Raw genomic sequence first — 26,922 nt, 5'->3', positions numbered from 1 at the left:
CAACTGCTCCAACTATTGAGTGAAAAACCAGTATTTCTAATGAAAAGAATCCCTGAGCCACGATGACAGTACACCACCAGCCTGTAAATTGCAGGATTTGTAAAGCTTATCTATCTGCCACAGTATATAAACACAAATGTAGACTAGGTGCTTTACTCCTCCCCTTTTGCCTACATACTGGGTTTATTACATTAAGGCTAAATCTCCTATCTTGATCACTTGATATATGAAATGCACAGCACATCCTAGAATCTGTTTCCTAGATAGATTTACCCTGTCTAGGAAACATGGTCCACAGAAAATAATGTTCCCAGTATCCAAACTCTGGTATACATTGGGATGTGGAAGCATTTGTCTTAGGCAGCTTCATTCTATATTTTAGGTTTTCTTAGTATTGGTAATGACGTTTTTTCTTGAAAAGAAAACATTTTTCTAAAATTTTTTTCGTGGAAAAAAAATCTAGAAAAAAGCACTTGCTTCCAGAGAGATAAACCAGAAACAACATACTCAATCAAGGAAATTGTCAATAGTTGTAACCAACAGTTGCAAAAACCAGAAACACTCAAAACAAAATACATCATGGGGCATCCACTTACATTTCATTACTGTCCTGCACGTCTCTGACTGGCTTTCTATAATGGCCCACTATTCTAGCTGTACAGCCTCATCTGTTCTTAGAAGACAAGGAAATCCAGATTTTTTTTTTGGCATGGATAGAGAGCAGACACCTGAGAGGTCAGGCTGGTCCCCACTCACGCAGCACAGGGCATGCTGCCCTTCCTGCAGCAGGGCCTGGTGAGGCCTTGAGAGGTGCCAGACCAATGGGTAGATGATGTAATTGGAATTTACAATGCAGCAGTTAAAAATATAGAAAAGTTCAATGTATACTAGGAGATGTCCAGAAAAAACTGACAATTGTACATCATGAAGTTGAAGAGGACCATGAGAGATCCATGCTGTTTCAGGAAAAGAAATGGTTTTTACATTTGTCCTGGCCTACCCAAAACAGAAGACAGAACCAAGAGACTTGATTCTGGGAGGATTGCCCAGTGAAGTAAGCTATGCAGAGAAGTTAGTGCAACAAACCTGGATGCCTACAGATGCATCAAATATCACCTGCCCCTCCCCTGCGCCCTTCTGTCCCTGGTGTCGGGGTGGGTAGCAGGCACCACGTGAGTGCACAAGGGACCAGTCTGCTCAGTGTCACTGGTCATCAGCCACTGCCTTCGGGGCTGAACATGGGGCTGGGTTCTGGCTTCCTCCTTTCCCTACACCTGTCTGTCTCCTTTGTCTGCTGAGTAGTCACTTCTACAAAACTTGTAGGAACTCAAGTGTCTGAGACTGCTGCTTCACTTCAGCGGCGCTGGAGAGTAGCTAAAGAAACATTGCACAGCCCTGATAGAAGGACTGGGGAGACAGAAAGACTCAAAAGCCCTATTTCATCAACAAAACAGGCCAAAAGCATATGCTGCAAGAGAAGAACAACGGCACATAAACTTGGGGCTTTCCAGTTTTGTTTGCTATGGCAGGCTTCCCCCCGTCCCAGCCCCTTCCTTTTTCTTTTTCTCCTACTGTAGTTTCCTATTTTAGATTTCAGGAGTTACCTCACAAAAGGCACTTTCCAAAGACTACTAATTGCTCAAACATTATTGGTAGAGTAGGAATTGCTTAAATACAAGTACATACAGAAAACTGAACACTGCAACCTAGACAGCAATCAAAATCAGCATACCACAGACCCACAGGAGTCTACCATCAAATGATAAATCAGTACTGCCTTTTTCAGGCACCTTCTTGCAAAATTCAGAGACCTCCAACTACAATAGTGAAGAAAAACCCCAACTTGAGGTCAAGTACAATGCTGGTGGGGATGGATGTAATCCATTGAGTGCACGCAACATTCGCCAGCTGTGAATTTGGCCTGCTAAGTGGAACTTATCTACAGCAGCATTTGTTTCCTACAAGCTCCTTAGTTCTTTCATTTGCGTCTCTTTTCTCAGGAGACACTCTAATTTTTCTCAGCATTCCCTTCTTTTATACAGGGAACCGAAAAACTTTGAAGTGTGCCTTCTAAAACACTGATAATCTTCTTCAATTAAAATGAATAATGAATCTTTAATTTGCCACTTACCCGTAGGATCCAGTTGGGTAGCTAAGAGCTTATCTCAGCTTATATCCTAAGTTGAGCTCTTGCAGGGATCCACTTTGAATTAATGCTGCAGTAGCATCACAGCTTTGGCTGGCTGCTGTAAGCATACATAACAAAACTCCAGCCAGGCACTCTAAATAAAATGTCTGTTCTAGGACCTGAAAACTTGCCAAGATAGCATTGGATCGACACTTTTTTGTACATTAATTTAAGGCATTATGACTCCAAAATGAAAATTTTTGAAAACTGAATAATTGAATTCAGATTATTCTTAAATTCTTTGACAGTTGTAGAGACAGTGACACAGCTAATAAAATAAAAATACCTCTGTGGTTGCTGTAAAACAGGAATAATAGGTCTTGGTTTTTTTACATGAACTGGATGAAAAGTTTGATTTTTTTTTTTTCAGAAAAACAGGAACATTTTTTCCTGAAAGTGATTGCAAAAAGCTCATTCCAGCTTTCATGTGTCTGTGGCATTCTCAATGCCATAACACAAGAAAGTATTTCCCTTTAAAAAACAAGCTAGTTTCATAACCCCTATTTGCTTAATAAATTTGCAACACTACACAATGTGCAGCCTAGGAAGATAGTATGAAACATAAAAACCCTCATATGAGACTAGAAGTGCTAGAATTTAGCTCAGGAATAACCTTTACTTTATGTTTAAGTTATTGAATGCTTAACATTAGAAACGAAATCCACAAAAAGTAAAAGTAATGTGTGAATTCTCTATTTTGTCTCACTCCTTCAAAATAAATTGGTGCTTTGTTTGCCTTTCTAAAAAATGCTAATAGATTAATAGAAATGACAATACAATGGAATGAAGTCCTTATCTGAAGGAAAGTAGAGGATGGACCCAGAATTCTGTTAGATCCTAGAGGATTTTTATAAATGCTTAATGGTCTCTAGTTAGTAATAATTCTCCTGGGACTCAGCCAATTTAACAAAAATTAGAAGACATTTAACTGGCAGCAAAAGCACTAGCCAAGGAAATAGCTGGAGTTCAAATGAACTCTAAAGGCACTGTATAATTACCACAAATTTATTGAGATGAGCTGTTTCTTAGCTTCTTCTAGCATAGGTTGCACAAATAAACCTTTATATTAAAACGAGACTGTTCTGAAACAAGAAAGTGGTTTTATTTTTTACAATAAAGCATACATTACCTGAAGTGGACATTTTTCTCTATTAAACTGAGAAATATATATGGAATAATTAGAATATTACTGCTTTTAAAGCATGTTTTTGAGGGTTTGCCCTGTCGTAGCCTGCAAAAAGCTGAGAGAGGTTAATATCTCTTTTAGCACTTGTTTCACTGTCACAGTCCTCAAACTAGCTTTCTATAAAGATTTTAAGCAGTCTATCTACAGAAACATGTTAAAAAGTAATGGTAAAACATTCTACAATGTTTCTATTTTTTTGTGGCAAATGAGTTGGATGAAAGTGATGTTAGTGTATAGTGTCAGAAAGTGGAATAACTTCGTTATCATAAACGATGACAGAATCTTCACTGATCAAAAGAAAAGCCATCCATGCAGTCAAAAAGGAACACAAGACAGGGCTCCACATCTTAATATCCTGTATTAACTATTCCCATTTATGTGTGACTTTCATTCCTCGAAGATTACTGCACTATAAAATCAGCATTCTGATAATCAGTTTCAGCATTTGTCTCTGAGCCCTGTGTCTTGTCTTACAGAATTTTTCCACTGTGCACATCTATGTTCCTTTCTTATGCATTTCACTAGAATTCTTTCTCATATCTTTTCACTCTTGTATAAAGGAATTGTTGCTGTTCTGTGAAATAAAGTATCAAAAGCTGAATGAACTGATGAAAGACATCAGTACCTACGAAGTCGGAAACAGCATCACATAATGCAAAACAAGCAGAATTACCTTATTCTCAGCAATAAAGTGGGAAGTAGTGAGGTGCATGAAGTGAGTGATGAAAGATAGCAGACAGCAAGCACACAGTGTGAAAAACTGGACTATAGCCTTGGAAAAGCAAACTTAGGATGTATACTGGGAAAGAAAAAAATTGTAAACCCAAACTTCTGATGTCTTCCTTGTGCGTTAGGATTAAGGAATGATCAACCAGTACCGTCCAGGATGACAAAGAAATATAACAGGGACTCCAGGTTAACCTCTCAGAAAGTACAATCACCTTGTAGCTATTGGGGCTGGCTGCCCAGAAACACCAGACAAAAACACTGGTGGGAAAGTTGACACTAAATCCATGAAGGGGTTGCGCAGAGGAGGATAAAAGCAACAAGCAACCACTAATTCAAACCATAGCAATTCTGGCAGATAGTATGCCACTTCCAACAGTGATTCCTAAAGCATCACTGCCTTGACCTCTTGATTCTCATCTGCAGTTCCCCTCTCTGTGGGCTGTGTGTGAGTCACAACCCCAGAAGACAACATACTTCTTTCACACATCCCAGCCCCTCTGTGCTCTGGAACCTGCTCCAGAGTTCTTTTGTTAAGCATTACTTGCAGAAAGCCATCTCCTCTGCTATGGACACTGCTAGTCCAAAGCATATGACAGGGAACCAGCCACAAGTCTGGTCTTACAACTGGCAGCAACAGCATGCCTCAGTACTTACCACACCATTGGATTTACACTGACCTTCCTGTGTGATTTGTAATCTGACAACATTCACAGCACAATGTTATTCCTGAATAGATTGCCATGATATATGGTAATATATGGGATATATGGTATGGTATTTTACATATTTTGACTGCTACAAATGGTTGATTTCTAACAGCTTTGTACGGATGCTCAGTAGAATGAACATATTTTGCCAAGTTTGGTCATGGAAGAAAATATTCTCATCTTTGGAGAAAAGGAGTAATTTTATATACTTCAAAGGATTAGAAATTTGATCTCTTTAAAGAACTATATTATGATGCTTAAAAAATGTAGTCTATAGATAAGGCTGTTTTTAATACCATTGAATGCATATTTTTAGCTCATTTGTAAAACAAGCTAAAGTTCTAAGTGAGTTGAAAGTGGCACAGAATTGAAATGTGAACATATTCTGATTGTCATCTTTAAATAGGTAATGATGGTAAGATACATGCCCTGATGGCATGAGCATAAAATGCACGTGTTGCATTTTTAAATGCTCACTAGATGGCAACATTGCTTCTCTTAAATACAGCCACCATGGTGTAGACAGCAGTCCTGTAAAATTTTGACTGTCACTTTGGTAGAAGGAATATTAAACCATGGCCTGGAAAAAGAAGTGGAGAACATTACACAAGACTAAAAAACATCATTTCTGTTTCACTGTGGGGTGGGTGGTGGCTTTGTAAAGGGAACATAAACATAGATGCTATTGTCACCTTAGGTATGGGCTTTAATTAGTGAGCTCGCTGCATTTTGAATTTGGTTTGGAGTGTCCCTTGAAATAGCATCTAATTGACCAATACATGTTCAGTAATGTTAACAATTGATCTGGCACAGGGAACAAACCTTGGAGATAAAGAGAAGGGTGTTAAGGAATGAGAAATGCTTATCACATGGAGAAGTGCTTTCAAAACCAAAGCACAGTGGACTTTTTAAGATATCAGTCTGATGCTGATATGCATTTATATATTGCATATCCAACATTAAGTCTTGGTCTATATGAAAAGTATAGACGTAGAGGAATAAACTAAATTCTTGTTAAGTTAATGAGGAGATTGCTGAAAGGAGAAAGGTGTGGGACTGGCTTTCAAATAGACCTTCAGCAGAGGACTTCAGAATGTTTACAGGTAAAGATCTCCCTTCAAGGAGAGAGAGTGAAATAACTCCTGCTTGTACAATATTGCAGCAATGGAAATTAAATAACTTCACAGAGTGTAAAACTATTCACTGTGGTCTTGAGAAGAATGTATTAATCCAGCTAAATTACAACTAAATTACAAATGCACAGAATGTCATTTGTGGTTACCAAGAGGGCTTTTTTTAACATACCTATCCTGAGCAAGTTAAAAAAAAAATAAGGTTTTCCTTTACTATCACTTTTCAGTCTATGTGTCCAGGTCAAAAGAGCTGTGCCTTACAATATAAGGCAGGTGATGCCTCCTCCAATCCACATTAGGCATGTGTCCTAGGGAGTTATTGCCTACTCTAAGATACACATAAGCAGGCCAGGCTTAGAAGGACTGGGGAAAGGGAAGGTTAAACCTAAGCCCACCAGCTTTATTTTAATTTTGGTAGAAATGTAAGTTCTCCAAGCCATTGGGTACGTTCAAACAGGCCTGATGTTGAAGAAATGTCATGTAAATATATGTAAACAACACTTTCATCTATAATTACAGAGGCTGGGCTGTGTGATGTCCTGTACACTCCAGAGGAGTCTTACTGACTACCTACATATACACAGCTACAGGCCACCCTTAAGTTTGGCTTGCAGTGAATGCCTAACCAATCTGTTTTCTCCATAACAGTTGGCTAATAATTTCATCTTGTCCTTAAGAAATCACAGGCTATCAGTCTCAACTGCAGTTAAAGCAGGGAAGCCTTTCCATTAACTTTTACAGACCAAGACTGGAGGCACATATTTAGGGAGGAAAATGCAATATTCAGCTCAGTGGCAGATAATATTATGCATATATATTTAAACAAGATAGTCTTTTAATTTCACAAAGTCTAAAAATAAGTCTTTAATTCCTCCTAATTTAAAACCACACTTGGGAGCAAGCATTGACACCAGGAACTGGAGCTCCCTTCTCACTTCAGAATTTCCCACCCACCAGCTGACCTCTGTGATTTGCTGTGTGAGGAGAAACCCATTCTGCAAATGACCAAATTCTTGCTTTTGGCATGGCAAGCAGATTTCACCCCACGGTTTGAGCTCCCACTGCGTAATTTCTGCCTCCCCAGATGTGTAGATGGTACAGTGGTCAAGGAGAATGAGGATGATGCTGCCTGGCAGCATGAGTGCTTGGGATGTGGGTGTCTCCCACATCCCCAGCTGACGGAACACACCTGGATCATGCCACCCATGAACAGGACAGGCAGTGACAGAGCCTGCCTAACTCCTCTAGCCACTGTTAGATGGTCACCTCACCTATTTTGTGTTCTGCCCACCCAAATCTGTATCAAGTGTCCAACAAGATGCTTTGAGTTAAGGACAAAAATACATCCCTTTAAAGAAAAGGGATCTGAACTGGAAATGCACTTTATGACAAGTTGAGGTTCTGCTCTCGTATGTGTATTTATGAGCTTTGGAGTGATGTCTTTATGCTTTGAGGGATTTTTGTAACAGAAGTGGAATATTGATGAGGGCTGTGCCTAATGAGGAACTACCTGATTTTGTACAACTTCTCTCCATCATAAGCTCTGACAGTTACATGAGAAGTTTGTGACTGTATCTGAAAATGTTTTTTGTTACACTTAACCCTCTCTTCCACAGGAGGCATTGCCTATCCTGCTTCTCATGGAGATCACATAATGCACAGTTGTATCCAGGCCTACTTAACTCATTTGGAGAAATATAATAATACCAAGTACATGTGACAGAGCCCTACAAAACTTTAATCTGTCAGCATGTCTTTCTCCTACACCTATTTGCTAGCACAGTAGATAGATACCAGTAAGCATGCAATACAAGACAAGCGATATTTTCCTTGCCATTCCATTCTAATACTACATGTCAAAACAGTTGCTATGTAAAAAATTTTGCATTTCAAAACTGTTAAGTTGAACAATTTCCATTTCCACTACAAAGTCTTCTGCAGATGAACGTATGTTTGTGAAAAAGAACACTTTCACATTCAAATTGAAGCACAGAACTGTTAAAGATCAAAGTAGCTCTAGCCATTTAGATTACTTTTTGCTGGAACTAGAAAATTAACATGTGAAGAAGAGCATGTAAATGATGTGTAAACTATGTCACAGAGTATCTTAGAAAATATTATTTTTATAACTGAATCAAACTGACAGGGAAAGGAAGACTTGTGACTTGGATTTTACAGAGAACTTACTGTTGGATAGCAAGCCAAATATAAATACTAAAGTAATATATGCAATTGCAGCAAGCATTTTAGTCAGGTGCAGCAGGGATCATTATTAGGATTTGTTTTGCAAGCATTTAACATTTTCATAATAATCTGAAAGAGAAGGTTCATAGCATGCTAATTAAGTTAAGAGACAATTCTAAATTGAAGGAAGTCACAAAGCATCAATGAAGACTGAGACATAATGTGACAGGATTGAAAGAATTAGAAAATTAAGAAAGAGAAAATGAGATTCAAACTTGGAAATGTACAGTCAACTATATCTTAATTTAAAAATGCCCTACACAGGAGAGAAGTGAGTTTGAAACAAAGCATTAACACCAAAGGAGTAAGTGAATTAGATTTTGGTTGACATGTAATCAGAAACTGCATAGATTACTTTTGTTCGGAGTGCTTGTGAAGAAGTCTGCTCCTTGAAGAGCTTACAGAAACTTCCAGGAACCCAAGGATGAAAGAAGTTCCCACACATTCATTCATGAGGGAAAAAAATACAATAGCTGCACTCAAGATCAGGCAAGTGGCAGTTGAGATTGTGCTTACATATATATGTTTATTTGAAGAATGTAAGGACCAGAAAAAAGCTAAGACTGGAAATTTCTACCTGGTAGAAAATCATCAGTGCAGAAAAGATCTGCATCATGATCTGGGATGTTTAGTGTTTTGCTAGATCACTAGACATGTTGGTACAAAGAAATTTCCATCAGCCACAAGAATCAGTGCAGCAAAGCTTTTTCATCTAACAGTTAAAAGCAGTAACATCTATTTAGCATAAGTTGAGTTTATTCCTAAATGTCACTGTAGTGAGATGCAATTCTGCAGTGAAATTTAAGCACACTATAATATGAAATCAGCACATCCCAGGACTGCAAGACTGCCACTCTACATATGGTCCAACAATCCGCTGCAGCATTAAGAAACATTTTCTACTTCTTTTTAAACACTGAAAATATCATTTGCCTGTGCACTAATTCAAATATTTTATGGTGCATCTCTTCCAGCTGTCAGCTGTTTGTTACACTACATTATCTCTCACTGTCTCCCTTACCCCTCTGCTGTAGGTGCCACAAATGACAGACAGCATATTTGTGTAAAATCATAGCAATTTAGGAGCCCTAGCTTCAATTTTAAAAGGAAAAGAGGTAAATCCCAGAGCCTCTGCATTTTGCCATCAGCTCAGAGACAGGCCATTTGCTATGTAGCACTCCCTCTGCTCTGGGTTTTTCCCTGATTTGTGTGCTTCAGAGGAGGATGAAAAACTTGGAAATGCAGGGTGGATTTACGGCAGGATGTTTTAGAGCTAGGAGAGAACAAAATGGGTGAAAAACTAAGAATGTTGCATTATTTCTAAGTGAACCTGCAAGAGATAAAAGTTATCTTGATTTAAGTTAAAAAGATAAAACTTTGATTGTCTGAAGTCAAAAGGTCCCATTGACTTCAGGGGGATTCTCTGGCCACTAAGGACATAGTGGGCTATGGCCATATTCTGTCTTTGCACTCATTTCTGTAACTGAGCACAAACCCCAACTCATGGACTATCAGAACTCCTGCATTTCTGGACCTCCCCTGGGTCTCTCTGGAAACACTTCCCTTTGGTACTGGGTCTGCACGGAAACAGCTCTTAAGGACTGTTTACATTGCCTCTCAGCTGGTTTGCAGCAGCGTCATCCACTGTTGCAGGACTGAGGTATGCACAAGCCACATGTGAGTGATATTCATATGGCCATGAGAGCTGAGGGAGCGAATGTTCATCTCCAATCCTACACTGTGGGTGTACAGTTTTACTGGACAGTGACCTAGGCCAAATGTGATAATAAAACAGGTCTTAGTAAATAGAGTGCCAGATAAGTTTTAACTTTCTCCTGGACAATTTGCAGCTAAAGCACACAATGTGTTATAGAGCTCCCTACAAATAAGCACACAAGGGCAGAATACATGCTATCAATTTTAGATGCAACTTCGTTTTTTTACCAGACAGTAACTACTATATACCCCAGTACTTTAACCTATATTGAGGGGAGGCCACAGTCCTCAGTAGGATGGAGCACAAACACACATTTACAGATCTCAGTGTAATCCATGTACACGGGACAGCAAAGTTAGGCCAGAACTACAAGGTTTTTTCCATGATTTGAAATGAATTAATTTGTTAAGAATGCTCTTGAAGACGACTTTTTACCTTCTTCTTTTTTTTAAAATTAAATTCCATTAACAAAGTGCTACCCTTTGATTAAGTTCTCAGCCACAACTGATTCAGCATATTTCACTTCTTCAGGTACCTAATTAGGATGCCAATCTTTTTTCATGTTATTTCTTTGTAATAGAAGTAGTACTTCCAATGGCTTTGGTGAAACACAAGTAGAAGCATTAGATGAACAGAAATCCTCCTTAGACAAAAATCACCTTTAGTCATTGAGTTTCTAACAGCCTCACCTCACAGAGGGGTTTCTGTCAGTTGTCAAAGATGAAAGCAAAGGGACAGGCTCTCCAAGGCCTTCAGGCAGAGAAGCAGGGATATCCACAGAAATACATTCAGAGTTTGTGCACTTTAGGAACTTAGTGAGCGTGCTCACATCTGTGCAACTGAAGTAGGAACTGGTACTTTTTCACAGTAAGTATCCTAGAATTTGCTGCTATGGGGATTCTGGGTGTTGACAAGAATACAGATAGCTGGCTGAAGAGATCATTTAACCCTGCCAGTAATGAGCTCATTTGAAACAAGCCCCTTCCTAATTATCACTTGGTTATGATTGATTCATCACCTGCTTTGATGCTCTTATTTAATAAACAGAAATGAACTGCTGGTTTTAAGAACTGCATAATTTTTAGTAAAAAAAGAGCTGCCTTAATGTTACGTCAATTAGTTCCGGACTTATTTTCTTTCCCATACTCTCTGTATGTGTGTGCACACACATGTGTGAACATGTAACTATTGTGTACCTGTGTATGGAGTGCCTGTATGACATTTTAATGAAGACAGTACTGGATCTTAGCTTATATATACACATTGCACTACAGGAATAAGAATTTTTCTTACCGATTTCGCTCATGGATATCCCTGGAGCTAACTGCCCGCTGTTGAAAGAACTATAGGTAAACAAGTTTGGTACAGAGGTGAGGTCATAGATAGGTTCCTGCTTTATCTGTTTGATTCCAGTCATGTCTAACCCAGACTGGTCTGGGGAGGGCTGGGCAGAATCCACGTTGTAATAGCCCTCAGACTTGGGCAGGTCGATGACGTGCCCGTTGGCGTAGGTGCTGCCAGTTTCGCTATTCAGATTGTTCAAGCCATTGCTGATGCTGCTGCTGTAAACCCTGGCCAGAGCTTCTGCCTCACCACTCTGCTGCTGCCGCTGCTCCTGCAGTCGCTGCTGGTGCTTCTGCACTTCAGCATACAAGCTATCCCTCTGCTTTTTGGACATTCTTCCAAATTTCACAGCTGAAAAGCAAAGCACAATGTGAACCATTGCCGTCTTTAAATTTTTCTCAATTCCACTCAGCCCCACCACTCTTCTGTCATTAACTTTCAGGGTTAATTTTGCTGTGGAAACACCTTTTTCAGTGGAAATGAGAAAGGATGCAAAGCTTTGCATCACGTACATTTCATAAAGGAAAAAATATTGAATTTACCAGGTGACAACAAAAACTCCTATTTGACAGGAGGGCCTCAGTCAAGCAATTCCCTTCCCACTATGAATGTTAAAAGGACCATGCATCCTTTTATATCTCTGTGTTCACTGAACAACCACCCAGAGCTGTACAAAATGTACAGTCTGTGAATTCATATCCATTTACTAACTTTACACAAATCTTTTCACAGTACACTAATGAGATTAGTATTCTGGGTGAAAACAAGCCCCAAAAACTTATTACCATATCCTTTCAATGGGGTGTTATCTTCCTACTTTAAAAAAAAATTACAGGTTAGAACCTAGAGGAAAATAACAGATTTGAAGGTAAACAGCACAAATGAATGTCATCTTTTCCACTGAGCAAAGTCTTAGGGATTGATGCAATCTCCATTTCAATAACCTTCACGCACAAATCCATGCACTCCTTCTGATGAGAAAGGGAAGAAAATGTAAGAGGGCAAACCATTTTCCCCAGAAACAGGGTTAATGACACTGAGATTGAAATTTTCAAAGGCGACAGGCTGATTGCTGTGGAACTAGGAGGAGTAAATTCACAGCCTGTATATACAGTAGATCACAGCTGATTATCACTCTCCACCCCCATCTCTCTATAAATTCTGGTCTTTTACTGGGCTAGATCTTGGGATCTCAGAGCAGAGACAGTTGTTGATTGTGCTCTAAAACAAATGAGACATACATCCAGCAGAATTCATCAGAACAGGTAAGGGGATGATGCTCCAGAACTACAGAGTTCTACGTATTATGAAGTGTATTTTCTATATTGTGTATTTCCAGTCTGTCTGAAATTTGGATCAATTCAGAATCCTATTTATTAGCACATGACCCTCATTTAGCCCTTGAGAAGAGTATGAACTTATATGTGGATAAACGTAAAATTCTTCAATCAGGAAAAAGAACAGAAGAAGTAGAGCATAATATGAAAATACAGCGCCAGAACAACAAGATGACAGTTGCTTTATTTTCACTTTTTTTTTTACATCAAGAGGGTTTTTTTTCTTATTGCCAACCTCAGTTTAGTTGCAGCCCTACATTCAGGCTACAAGTTACCTCACACAAACTCAGCCTGCCCCTGGAATCAGTGCATGGTATGTTGCATACCCTTATGGACAATATACAATGACTGTATTTTAAATAATTTTGAATAACGCAATTGTGTATTTTCTTCAAATTTAGGGCCTCAGCAATAAAACCAATGTTTATCCTCATTACATATTCATTAATTGGATTCTCCAGCTGCTGTCAATTAGCATCCTGCCTCTGCATGACAAAAATGCATTTATTATATGGCTGAGAGGTAAAAATCAAATTCAAGTTTTCTGTCAAAAAATTCACACAGCCAATTTTAAATTTGCAAGAGCTGTTAAAAGTCTTAATCCTAAACAATCATAAAGACCCTTACATCAGGTAGGAGAGAACAAAGTGATGCTGTTGGAAGAATCACTCCTATTGTCTCTCTGACAGTGGTCTCTGAATTACTGGTTGGGAAGATGGCACTGTCATTAAAATGCCCCTGTGATTTATCTTAAATAATTGGAAGATACTATTTTCAGAAGGAAAGCATGTGCAGTTAAATTGTTGAAATGTTACTTCTTTAATCACCATGAAGAATTAGGAGCTAAGGTGTCAAGTAAACTGGGTGCTAGGACCAAAAAGAATTCATGGACTAAAGGCCCTTCCCAGGTGAGGTTGGTAAGCAAGTAACTTCAGTGAGGCGTAAAACACACTGAGGTAGAAGAAGACCTATTATGGTCCAAATTTTGACAAGTTTATAATCTGTGGTCCATCTAAATAAATAGCTCTTTATGTAACTTCTCTCTTGCTGACTCAATTTAAAAATACACATTTTGTGTCAACCTTTTAAGAGAGAAAATTGCTTCTGGGAAATTGAAATTAATATAATCTGCTTAAAAAAATTAGAACATTTTCCTCTAATACTTTCTCACTATATGAAACACGTTTTTGAGCTGGAAACCCTCTGCACAAGGAGTGGTGCCCAGGGCATGTCAGCTGTGGGCAACCTTGCCCAAGCCTCCCATTGCCTGCAGCTTTGGTGTGCTGCATGTTCACAGCCTGCTGATAGTGGCTGGTCACACCACAGCCTGGAAGGTGGAACAGAGCTCTGCAAGGAGCACAGGATCCTGAGATGGCATAGACTGCAGAGCTTTCCTCTGGCATAAGATATACTTTCAGTATTAAATTAGGAAACTTCTGCAGACCCATATAGGGACAGGAGGCAATGTGCAAGTAAAAGAAATGGGGTTTCTTCCAATGCAAAATATTTGTTCAAGTGTACTGAAAAAAGCAAACAGAAACCCCTAATGATATCAATGTGTAAATTTGTGTAGGGTTACATCTCCTTACTACCAGTCCTTTAGAGATCTCAGGGAAATGGATGCTTTCACACATCAATATTAAATGTTAAGAAAATTGCTGATGTTTAATGTAATACTTAACGTAAACCCACCTCTCCAGGGGTGACTTTTTTTGTGCTCTGTGCTTTAAATTAGAATAACATAAGGCAGTTCTGCCTCTTTTTGCTCTAAACTGATACTGTTCTCCATTTTGTGATTTTCCCCACCCCTGCCCATGAAAATAGACTTCTTTGTTAACCAGATGGCAAAGATCGGCTCACAGTGCACGCATTACAAAGCACAGAGCTTCTCCTCTCTCTTTTTGCAGAAATCTACAGGGAGTTTAAGTAAGTCAGCAGCGAAGAAAAGTTTCAAAGGGCTTAGATGTGAAGCACAGATCTGACTCCTTACCATCTCGAGACATTCCCAGGGCAAGACATTTCTGCAGTCGGCAGTGCTGGCAGCGATTTCTGTTGGTTCTGTCAATTAAACAGTTTCTCTGTCTTGGACAGGAATAGGATGCATTGTTCTGCTGACTCCTCCGAAAGAATCCCTTGGGGCAAGAGAGTAGGAAAGACCAAGCATTACCATGAGTACATTTATGTGTGTGAGCATGCATGCAGCGCACACACACACACACACACACACACACACACACACACACACACACAAAGAAGCATGCAAACTACTACAGCAAACCCCTGTTTAGTGCACTGCTACTTATGCTGTGGCTCTGCAGTTATGGTGGTATTGTATTAAAGAACATTTAATTATCATAAGGAGAACTGTGTATTATTCCGTAAAGAATATAATTCTGCTTTGTTAAAACCTAAATTATGCTACAGAATGCATTTTTACTATGCAATAATGACCCCGAATCATCTAATACTTGCTCCTAATAGAGGAAAAGCTTGTCAGCATTTGTAAGAGATGACTTCAAAGTACTTGTTTTGACATTTCTCCCTTAAATGAAGAGACTAACTGTGCCTGTAGAGGTAACTGTTACTGGGTACACATAGCATGAGAAGCTGAAGTCTGCTGTTCACTTTAACTTGGCAAATGTTGATCTGATCTGGACAGGCATATGATTCAGGAGTGAAGTAATTAAAATTCAGTCTTCACAAAAGCACTAGGATACAATGACTGTATCAAGTAAAGCCAACACACAAAGGAGAAAGCAACACCTTTAGGCACCACCATGAGAATGTAATGGCATTTTCCACGGGCTGTTTGTCTAGAGATCTGAGGGCTAGAGGGGAAGTATATACACCTAGGTCTTTATGAGCTGCCAGCTGCTATGAGGTGGTGCCAAGAGTGGCACCAAAAGGTGCTTCTCCTGTTATGGTAGAAGTGACATGAAGCAGCTGAGGTGACAAGAGGAATGAAACCAGGAGGTGAAGAGAAATTAAAATAAATAGATCTATTTAAAAAAAAAAAAAAAAAAGGTCAGAAGTATCTGTAAGTCCAGAGGGAAAAAAAGTAGAGAACTCCCCTAACCAGTTTGGCAACTTTAAATGCAAGCAGTGCAGGTTGTGGTGGGAAAGCTGAAGGATAGCCTGGCCACTGGCTGTGAGTAGTAAAACAGCGGAAATATCATTGCTGCAGTTACAGCAGTCACCAGAAGTGACACCAAAGTGCTTGTGCCTTTCTGGGGTGGCTTGCAAACACCTTGGAAAAAAGCCAGAAAGCAACAGCTGACTTCAGTTACCAGGAAAAAAATAGGGCATCTCTGCAGAGGTTGATGGATGTTAATACTGAGCAATGGACAAAGTCACAAGGTGACAGTGCTACAGGCCTCAGCTCACTTGTTACAGGTTATACAAGAATTCTCTCTCAGGTGCTGGTGAGCTGAATGAGGGTGGTGTGGTGTCAGTAACAGTGACAGGCATGGTGTTCCACCAAAGTCACTGCCAGAGCGAGCACAGAGACCCACCTGAACTGGGTCGAGCTTGTTCTGTCAGTGATTACAGGTGTATCTAAAATATTAAATAAATTTTATGACTCCTACTTTTCAGAAAATAGATGTCCTTCGGGGGTACTCTCAGAAAAATTCTGGTGGAAACTTAACTGATCTTAGCTGACCAAAACTTTCCTGATATAGTAGAACTGCCTTTAATTTAAGACTAAATAAATGCTAATTGCATATGTCTTTGCTGAACTTTATAGCCAGTCTTGGTTTTGACTTGTGAAGGGTTTTATGTTTTCAGTTTTAGATTTTAGCAGCATCTATGGATTTCAGAGAAAAAATTATTTCAGTAATGTTAAAAAAACACACTCAACCATTTAGCATTGACAGCGCTTTCTCCTGCAGTACTTTTTGTTCTCCTTAAGGTTGATCTCATGTCAGAGGAATTTGTTTCATCTTTGCCCTCCTTAGGAAAAAAGGACCATATTATGTATCAAGGGTTACATAAGAGAATTAATTTACAGTGAGTAATTAATTTTTCTGAGGAGAATTTTATGTTCTCATTCTTCTGCATAAGATCTAAATGTTGTCTTATAAAATAGAGATAATCCTTTCATTTTATTTTTATGGTAACTTTGTATAGATTTGGCTACATTGTTTTACATTGGAACAATTCCATTTTGTCTGAAGGAAGATATATTTCATAGCTGAGGAGCTAAAGAGTCAAAGACAAATTTCTCAGTACTTCCAACATGGACAACAAGTCTTTGAGCAGACCCCTTCAGACACCACCCACAGCCAGTTTGAGAAAGGAAATTGCTGAATGAACTGCTTTCTAATCCATGACAAAACAGTGGTGGAAAGTATTTTGCTTTGAGGGAAGGCACAAGAAATGATAAAAGGCTTCTTAGTGAAGAAGTAGCTGCAGAGATAGATGTGATGCAAACTTATCTTCAGGTTTCACCCTTTCTGTAAGAATAGTGTCAGAGGTGCAAACTCACTCAGGGGGTCCAGCAGGCCCACTGCATGTGCACATTCAGCACAAGGCAGGCATGCATACAAACCAACAGCAGTATTTCAGATGACCCTTAAGCACTTCCTAGAACATGGATCTGCCACAGCACAGCTAATGCAGCAACACAGAGTTAAAGGATTTTCTGTTCCTTGAAGTTTACAGCACCGCCACTGGCACTGTAATTCTTGGATGCAGTATTCTGAAATGCTGTGGCTGCCTGGTGCCTGGCTCAACATGTGTGCAGGCTTGTGAAGTGATTCCATCCTCTTTCTTCCACCCATGGCCTCTAATCATTTCAGGTTTCCAACAAACCGAGACAAAAAGAACCAGAAATGATGAGTATGCAGGCTAAGTGAATAGCTATTTAAGTGCTGGGCACCTAAATGGATAGCAGAGCTGCACTGCCAGAAACAGAGCTCACCTTAACAGGGAGCTCTGACAGACTGGGATGCCTCCCAGTGGAACTGACATGAAAAACCGACACCTTTTTTTCACACAGGCTCACAAAACAAGATTAGACTAATTGATCTGATACAGCAAAACTGGCACAAACCCAACAGGGGTTAAAACTTAAAAGTGGAAGAGAATCTCTTTATCTCAATAAGCAGTCTACTCACTGAGCACAGTGGTATCATCCCTTCTTGAGGCACACACAAGGGCCAGCATTAACCCTAATTATTTCTATGGAAGACTATACCCCTAGACAGTCTGTGGACTCTGAGTACTGAGAGAAGATGCTCTTTTTCTGCTTAAAGTAATTTCCTTCCATAGCTTTTGTGCCAATTTTGAAGTATCAGATCAATTAGTTTAATCCTGTTTCATGTGATCATCATAAGAAGATGCTGATTTCTAGTCCAGTGCCACAGTAAGACAAAGACACACTGCAAATTGTTCTGCTTACAATTGTCAATGTTCCTGGAAAAAACCCTTGATTTTTATCAGTATATTGGTTCTCAACGTACTGGCATTAAAGTATTTCTTTTGCAAATGGGTGCACCCAAATTTTCAGATTTTTCAGCTGTTCTAATACTTCGTAAAGCATTAGGTACAGGCTTGTGATTTCATACTGCAATAGGCATCCATTTTCAAATGACCTAGCTTCTGTGTTCCATGTGCAAGAAATCAGAGACGCTGCCTCTCTACCTTTCCAATTTCCCATTTACAATTAAAACTGAAATACCATCATGTAGTATGAAACTCTCATTATGAGCAATAATGCAATTCCTTAGATAATAAAATCGCAGACATTTTTTAAAATTGAAAATTGAAGGCTTTCTTCTCTGTGCTTGGGTCTTATTTGTATTATTTGAACTAATGCCTGAAATAATATGTTGATATGTCTAAGCATATCTAAGAATTTTCCCCCATCCACCCCTTTTTTTAACCCCCAATTCCCAGCAACTGCTCCTGCACTAATGCCTTTAAGCAAGAAGACAAAGAATCCTTTTACACTGCTCATAATGTAAGGCATTCTTTCTTTTTGAGATTACAATTTGGTCTGCAGATTGTGCAAAAGGAGATAAAAAAGGACCCAAGTCACACCTGTAAGCCCTTAAAAAAGGCTGACCAGTAGTAACAGGACAACTGTAATGCTACATGGATTGTATAGGAAACAAGGTAAGAAATCCACCTCCTTCAAAGCTGATTTAAGGTAGAACAGGTGTGACTTACAGTTGCCAGCCTCTATTGGTGTCAGCACTTATACTGCACCAGATGTAATTAATTCATGTTTCAAACAAGGAGGTAGCTCTAAAGACTATTTGATAAAATGGAAAGCAACTAGGAAAATAAGGCATGAAATGCATCTTTATCATCAGTAGGCTTTACAGCCTTTGGCACCACTTGTTTGAAAGCTTGTAAGAATGTATCATTGTACAGAGGTGCCTGAGGCTAATGCAAATGATAATGACTATGCTGTATTAAAATCTCATACCTTGCAGCCTTCACATGTGATGACTCCATAGTGTATTCCAGAGGATTTATCACCACAAATTTTGCATGGTATCACTTCAATTTGTGCTGAAAGAGAAAACAAGACAGATATTTTGGGTATATAATTGTATTTAATTTCTTTTTTTCCTCAAAATGAGATCTTTAGAAATAGAGAGTAGATAACCAGTTGAACCCCAACAATACAAAAATGCTTTGTATTGTATGTCTGTTTCTGAATGCTTTTGTTTGAAAAATTTTAAATGCTTCACATTATGCAGTTTCTGCCACATCCCACAAAACTCTTCAACATTTTAAAATGTCTCACAAATTAGTAAGTTTTTTCTCATATTCCTTTTTTTAAGTTTGTTTTTTTTTTACTGGGTAATTTTATAATTATTATTGCTAATGACAGTCATTAGGGGTCCTAAAGAATAAACTGGATTGTCCTTTCCGACATACTTCAAATATTTGTGACTTTCCATTTTTCTGAGGCAGAGATACAGGGTGTATTTTGATGCCCTTTTTAAAGAAGAGCAGAGATGATGAAGTTTTCCTTTTCTTCAAATTATGTTTGAGACATGAAGATACCAATACCACTGTCATAGACAGGCAGGTAAAAGCTTGCTTAATCTCCCTCTCTTCAAACTACTTGTTTAAACACTGGGTCATTGGCAAGCAAGGCCCCCAGAAGGAGTTTAGGTAGCCAGTAGTATGTGCTGGGAGAGTCAGGTACAGTCTGAAAAATATTTAAATATGGATATTTAACGTTTAAATGTTTAAATATGGATATTTAATGTTTAAATGTTTAATATGGATGTGCTTCAGATCCTTTTATAAACATTGTGGTCGTCTGATTCTGAGAAGAAAAACACATTTCATTATCTTTCAATTTTTTTTTGTTAACACAACTGTTTGATTCTCTCAATTACTTTGAATCCTGTTTTTTGAATCCTCAATTACTTTGAATCTCTCCTTTGATTATGCTGTAAGAGTACTTAGACACATAAGGAAAAACTGTGCCTTTATTTATTTAAGTCAGATGAACTGAGAAGAAATGTTAAACTTATTTTCTCTCTCTTTCATTTTCTTCTGTGTAGGATGCACGCCTCCCTGCTATTCTCCTCCTACTTGGAGGCAGCATCACACTTGCAAAGCACTCCTGGCAGATGCTGTTTCTCCATGCCCAGGGCAGGAACAGCAGCAGTTCTCTGCAACTCAAGTCATCCATCAAATCCTTGAGTAGAAAAGCTGTTTTAGTACAGCTAGCCCAAGCACAAGGATAGGTAACTGTTAGTATATTTAACAAGACACACTTAACTCTAAAATGGATTGAGACAGAGAAGCAAGTTTATTGTCCAGATGCCAATCCTAAAAAGAGCATCCCATTTCAAACTTGTGGGCTCTTGAAAAGATAAAAAAACCTGGAAAAAACAGATGCTTAAAAATTACTGCAATTGTAAGCTAAGCACTAAATATGCTTGCACAGTGGATACTGTGAAAATATAATCACATATCATGGATTATGTCCTGTTTCTACTTATGATTATCATTTGTCTTTTTTAGCAGAAGCCACAAGTTATCTTCCTACCACTTCCGTCCTCCTACCACCTTGTAGTTAACCAAAACTCAGTACTGTGTCCCAGCGAGCTACCACCACCACACTTCCCACCGAAAGGTGCATTGCATACCCTACTCCTTTATCCTCCTATTTAGTGTAGAGGCTTAAGGGGTAAACTGCACAGGGGGAACACTAGCAGGCCCTCCACTTTGGAAAGTCAATTAACTATTCCCTTGGGACAGCATACTCCAAGGAACCCAGGCAGGAGGAACTTATATGGATGGCTGAAGAGACTTTAGCTCCCCACTGTGAGCTCATTTTCCTGACATACTCTTTCTGATCTAGCATAATTTTAGGTTCAGGCAAGTAAACCAGTTTTAAAACTGCTCCTAATCCATGTTAGAGGGAACAGAGGGAACTCCTTAATAGAGAAGCACTTGCAGTTCTTTGGAAATTTTTCCAGGTTGGTCCTGCTCAAAAATTCCTATGCCTTATGGCCCTTAAATCTGTGCCTCCAGGCGCTGCTGTTTGTGAGGCTACTTTGAGTAACTGCTCCCAGGTGTCTGCCTGAGAGTCATGTGGATGGAGAAGGTCTCAGCTCTGGGACCATGTGCTGCTTTATGTTACATTGACATATGTCCATGTCAGAGGCAGGAACTACAATGAGAATAGAAAGAAATCTGCAGGAAAAGACAAGACAGAGAAAAAAAACCACCACAAAAATACCAAAGTACTTTTAATGTGACTTGCATATACCATTTGAAATTCTGATAGGAATAGAGAGAGAAGAATTTATCCTGAGAAACTGATTGCATTTAGCACAGTACTTTTTACTGTAAGCAAACAATAACTCCATGCATGAGTCTCAATTATAAGCTCTACATTCATGGTATTTGTGGATCAAGTCCCTAAATGCTAAAGCTTTGGGTTTCAATTAATATGTAAAAAATATTTTAGACTTTCGACTCTTCAGTTAATTCAAACCTTTATTTGAAAATAACCATTCTATAAATTAGTAAATTCAGGTTTGTCTAGGAAATTGCAACCATTTCTCGTTAAGAGAACTCACAGAAAAGACATCCTTAGGACACAGAAGGCATTTGAACAAGTTTAGAAAAGTGTATTTTGCTACTGTCCCTGACATTTCTTTAATAAAAGAGCCGAACAGTTTCAGGATTCCTAACAGAAATCTTATTGTACAGGCCAGATAAAAAAGAAACCACAGTATTCCCAGAAGAGTCTTGAGATACTGTAATGAACATAGAGCATACCATGTTTCTTTTGCAGATATAATCACAGGTCACAGACTGCAGAATATTCTGAGTTGAAAGGGACACACAAGAATCCTCAAGTTCAACTCTTAAGTGAGTGGCCTGTATGGGGATTGAACACACCGCCTTGGCATTAGTAGTTGACACAGGGTACTACACTTTTTGCACATTCTGGTTTTATTTGTCCACCTATGATCTTATGTTATTTTTCTTACTCCCTTCACCTATTAAGCCAACAAACAGTTCAGGGAGCTGAATATCTAACTTTCTTTACTGCTATTATAAAATAAGTAGCTTTCTTCTGAACTCCTTAAAAATATAAAATGCATTGACCAAGTGCCACTTCCTAAATATTGAGGGCAAAAATTTAATGAACAAACAATAGTGGAGTTGCCACAATGGTAGCTTTCACCAGCACAGGAACAGAACTGACAAATCCCAACTTGATAAACTTGAAGAAGGAATTAGAGCAAAAACACTTAGCTCCACTTCGAAAGCCTTTCCACTTGTCTTCTCACCCATTTTCCTCTGATACTATAAGAAAAAAAATGGCTCCCACCTCTTTTCAAGCAAGTCTCAATCTGAGCCCACTTGTCCAATTTTCCAGTAAGTACATTGAGATGTACCACTCAACAAAAGCCTGCAAAATCACTATCACCCTAATGGCTAAGAATACATTTATATTGTTTGTATACATGCTGCACAGTGTAGCATCCTTCCTCAGTACCACAGAGTCATGTCTCTGCAGTATTAATCTCCTATTCTATACTAAAGTTGAAAGTTCTTTAGGACAGGAAACTGCCTCCAGTTTTATGGGACAGTCTAGAAAACGTAATGCCACAATGGAAATAAATTAATTCTACATGACTAGTAATTCTCATCCACAGATGATGGGATAACAACCTGGAATCTAATTCAGTCTCTCATGAAAACAGAAAGTAGGGTGTAATTCTATCAAGGAAGTAAATCTAAAATGATCTCAAGTATTTGAGATGAACAGTTACATATAAACAAATCAGTAATTAGAAACATCTTCAAACAAAACATTAACTCAAATGTGCCGCAAGAAAAATCAAAAGCACACTGCTGGGTTTTCTTTTTTTCACCAATAGAATATTACACATTGACAAAAAAATCCTGAAGGCAGGAAAATAATCAGGTTTCAAAAGTTATGTGGGTGAAATTAGGAATGTCAGATTTCTGAATTCCTCTTGAAAGGAAGGTAAGAGTCAACAAGGCAGCTAATGTGTCAGATGTATATTTGTGGGGACTGTCACTCACATGCATATGGTGCCTAACAGAGAAAAACAAAGGTCATATTTTATATAATTTCAGTTTAATACCTGAAGAACTTCACTTGAGAAAGACAGGACTATAATCTCACAGACCTGTAGCTTTGGTTTAAGGGGAAATAAAGACTTGAGCTTTCAGTATTTAGTTCTTGATCAAAAGATGCTAATAAAGCATGCCAGGAAAAAACTTTGAAAAGGAAGTCCTTTCTCCAATTTGTAAATCCAAGAAAGGTTGCACTTGGAAGCATCAAGGCTAATCAGAAAACTCATAGTGAAAAAAAACAACTGCTTCACCTTTCAAGAACTCCCATCATCCTTTTATTGGAGTTCCTTGAAAACTGCTGGTACGTTGGCCTAGTTCACTTTCATGTTTCTGTTCCTAACTGATTTCAAATTAAGTACATTCACCATTTTTATCTACTTGCCAACTCTGCCTTTTTTATCCTGACCTCTGTGAGTAGGAAATGCTTTTTTTCCTTGCATGTAACTGTCAGTAGAAATTTCCATGGTAAGTTAGGCTGGCAATGAGATCTTGACATCCCCTTTGCTACTGGAATAGATGTTCTCTAGCTTCTCAGCAAGATGTTAGGCGCTTTGCATTTAATAATCTGAAAATATACAGCTGAGGATACTACTTATGTTTAGAGCCTCTGTCATACCTCATGCAGTGAGACCTATATAGTTAGTAATATCTCAGCAAGTTAATTAATTCCAGATAATGTTAATTAATGTCTGTAGATACATTAGCTGTCAATCATAACCCAAATGAGGCATTAGAGGAAACCCATACGGCACAGTTAACCCAGAAAACTAATGTTTTCATAAAATCTCAGCACTTTTGCACAGAGATACATTAAACTCTGACTGTGGGTATGGCCCCTGGATTTGTTATAGCAACAGAGACTCTGCAAAGCTGATGGTTCTCAAGCCAGTACATCTCATGAGCACAGATGTACAAATCTCAAGAAGCAGCAGTGCTTGTATATCTCTGTGTCTCACTGGACACAAATATTAGATGTCATCTGTACATAATATATAAAAATGTGTCTTGAGTATCAAAGTAAGCAATAGCCCTAGAATTTGGCTATTGAGAAATAGCCAGATGATCTGATAGATCATTGCTCAAAATAGAAATTGGGTACATTAGTGAAAAAATGAATGTCTTTTCCAATAAGTGCATGCAATAGTCACGTCTGATTTCTTTCACTGTCTCACACTCCTAGCTGAAGTTCTTTTAGTTAATAACGAATATCACTTGGAAGGTTATTTGGTAGTATGTTTTCTTTTCTCCTTCCTCTTTCATGACTTTCCAGTGGGGAAAAAATGAACAAAAAGAACCCCAAAAAAAACCCAACCCAATCCAACCCAAAGCAAACTACGATGAATTGTATACCAGCTCCCCTTACAGATCAATTCTGCAATTTTTTATGTAGTTACCCTCTGCATCCTTATTGTGTGCATTTAAAATCTATTAAAACAAAAGATCAAACCTTAGAAATATGCGTGATGATGATTGTAGAGTGACAAAAAGTTTTAAAATTATGTGCTGTATATTAGCCTTTTTGTATATGAAGAAATATGCTTATATCTGCACTGTAAATATGTCTTCCAGGAAGATGTCTTCCTGAGTTCCATGGCAATAATAATGTTTACTGAACATTGTCAAATGGTTTGAAATAGCTGAATACGAGTTCAAATGATTATGGCTGCTCCACAGCTGAAAAGGTAATTTAAAACTGCTCATATTATCTCGTCTTTTTGTATCTTATTGCTACACAGTAATTTTGGAGCAAGTCTGGAAAGAATTATATACTTGCCTTTATATTCACCAGAGAAGGTGAAATTATAAGGAGAAAAAATGAGCACAGTATAACAACCTTAAGTGATAATAAGCACTGAAGTAAGAAAAAATGTTTTGTTCAAATACTGTTTCTTTCCTTTCCTAAGTGTAATAAGTACAGTGGATCTAGCAGTATAATTTAACAATTTATGAATATCAGAAAGTTGTTACATTTGTGATGATCCAGGGTTACAGATGAGATGAGAATTTCAGATAGATTTAATATCTTTTATTAGAGCAAGAGATACATTCTTTTTAAAAGAAACACTTTTGGGCCCTTAGCTTTTTATCATAACTTAGATAGGAGCAAAGACTTCAAGCCTCTGCAAAGGCTGGATGTTTCTCTGTGAAGCAAAGCCAGTTGTGAGCAAAAAAAAGACAACAATTTTAAGAGCAGTGATATAATGTTGGAGATAATGATATATTTTGGATCACAAGATTTTTTATTTTCTGCAGACCTGATTATTTCAATTAATTAAAATAATTTGTATTTTTATAAAAATTTTGTGAATTTGTAAATTAACAAAACTCCTGGATTTTCACTGTGTTATTGCAAGATTGGTGATGCAATTTCCTGGACTCCAGAAAAATACTGTACACTTTGTTGCCACAAATGTCAGCCCAGCCCTCAGTGAAACACTAAGAGATTAGGAATCTGACAAAGGTACACAAATTGCTACCTAGAAGCTCTTTCGTTTCTTTAATCTGGACCAAACAGAGTGGTTGAAGTGCATAACAAACAGAAGTGTCAGGGCTTTCCCAGATTTTTTGGAATGGTTCACAGGCAAGGACGGCAGCAGAAGAGAAGCAGAACTGCCTGTATCCTCTGCTGGGCAGTGAGGAATAACACAAAGTACAGCCCATTGTCCAGATCCCAAAAGACAGAGCTCAGGTGCCTTTTCAGAAGCTGTGGCTCAAAACGCAATCCCTGAAAGTCTGTGTTCATAGAGGTCAGAAAGTGCCAAAGGATCAGTAAACTCTGATGGCTCACCTAGCACTCTGTAAATCTGTATAAAAGCATTTTCATTGCCTCTCAATATGATCATCTCTGTATTAAACCATAAACCCTTTTCCCCAGTAATTCAAATTCATGGAAATTATGTGTGTAACTTCAAAGGATGATACTACAGCAACACAAGCCATTACACAACACTAACATGTTGCCAAACTGATTATTTGGGCTCCACATGTGAGTTAAATCAAAGTTATTTAACTAAATGATCAAGGCCTTATCCTGGGCCCCCTAAAGAGCTCAGAAACTTGCCCTATTCACAGAGAAAAATTTAAGTATATAATATATGCTGAATTATTACGGTACAGTTTCTGTTTCCCTCAAAGACTCAAGCAATGGTTCTGCTGATACTGCACACTTTCCCTAAAGAGATTATTATGCTAATCCCAAATATTATACTACCCAAGCTATCCTATATTTGACTTCATCAGATCCAATGTTCTGCAAATAATCTCTAGGAGCTTTAGCTAATGTTTATATAAGCTGGTCAGGATGACTGAGTAGTGGTGGCCATGTTGTCTATGCAACACTCTAAAACAGTGGAAGTGCACTTGGCCAAAAAATAGCTGCCTACACAGAAAATACACAGCAAAGTTCTTTCCTATAAGAATTATACTTAGTATTTACTCTGCCAAAATGTTTATCATAATTTCATAATCAAATTTCATAATTTTCATAATATTTACTCTGCCAAAATGTTTGTCATAATTTCATAATAAAAGTTAATAATTTAATAATTAAAATATTTTATAATATATCAGGCATTTAGCAGGACATATTACCTTCCCTCTCTACTTCTCCTTACTTAGAAAGCTACTTAGAGTGTGCCAGGTATTGCTGACCTGCTGTTTTCTGAATACAACCATCCACATCTGCATTCTTTTCCCTTCTGAATAAATGGACTAATGAACTCTGCAAAGGAAGAGTTCAGA

At 38.3% G+C, this 26,922-nt stretch overlaps 1 protein-coding gene across 1 annotated transcript in view; it reads right to left on the bottom strand.

Moving 5' to 3' along the window:
- The window catches only part of RORB (RAR related orphan receptor B), a 136,032-nt gene that overhangs the window by 22,185 nt on the left and 86,925 nt on the right, over nucleotides 1-26,922 (bottom strand). Inside the window, exons 2-4 of the mRNA XM_030969221.1 lie at nucleotides 19,019-19,104; nucleotides 14,576-14,717; nucleotides 11,198-11,599 (exon numbers count right to left, since the gene is read on the bottom strand). Of these exons, the coding sequence (XP_030825081.1) occupies nucleotides 11,198-11,599; nucleotides 14,576-14,717; nucleotides 19,019-19,104 (630 nt within the window). The remainder of the gene's footprint in view (nucleotides 1-11,197; nucleotides 11,600-14,575; nucleotides 14,718-19,018; nucleotides 19,105-26,922) is intronic.

This window comes from Camarhynchus parvulus, chromosome Z (assembly GCF_901933205.1).
Source record: "Camarhynchus parvulus chromosome Z, STF_HiC, whole genome shotgun sequence".
Lineage (NCBI taxonomy): Eukaryota > Metazoa > Chordata > Aves > Passeriformes > Thraupidae > Camarhynchus > Camarhynchus parvulus.
Note: the sequence above shows the minus strand (reverse complement) of the source record. Positions and strands in the feature narration are given on the sequence as shown.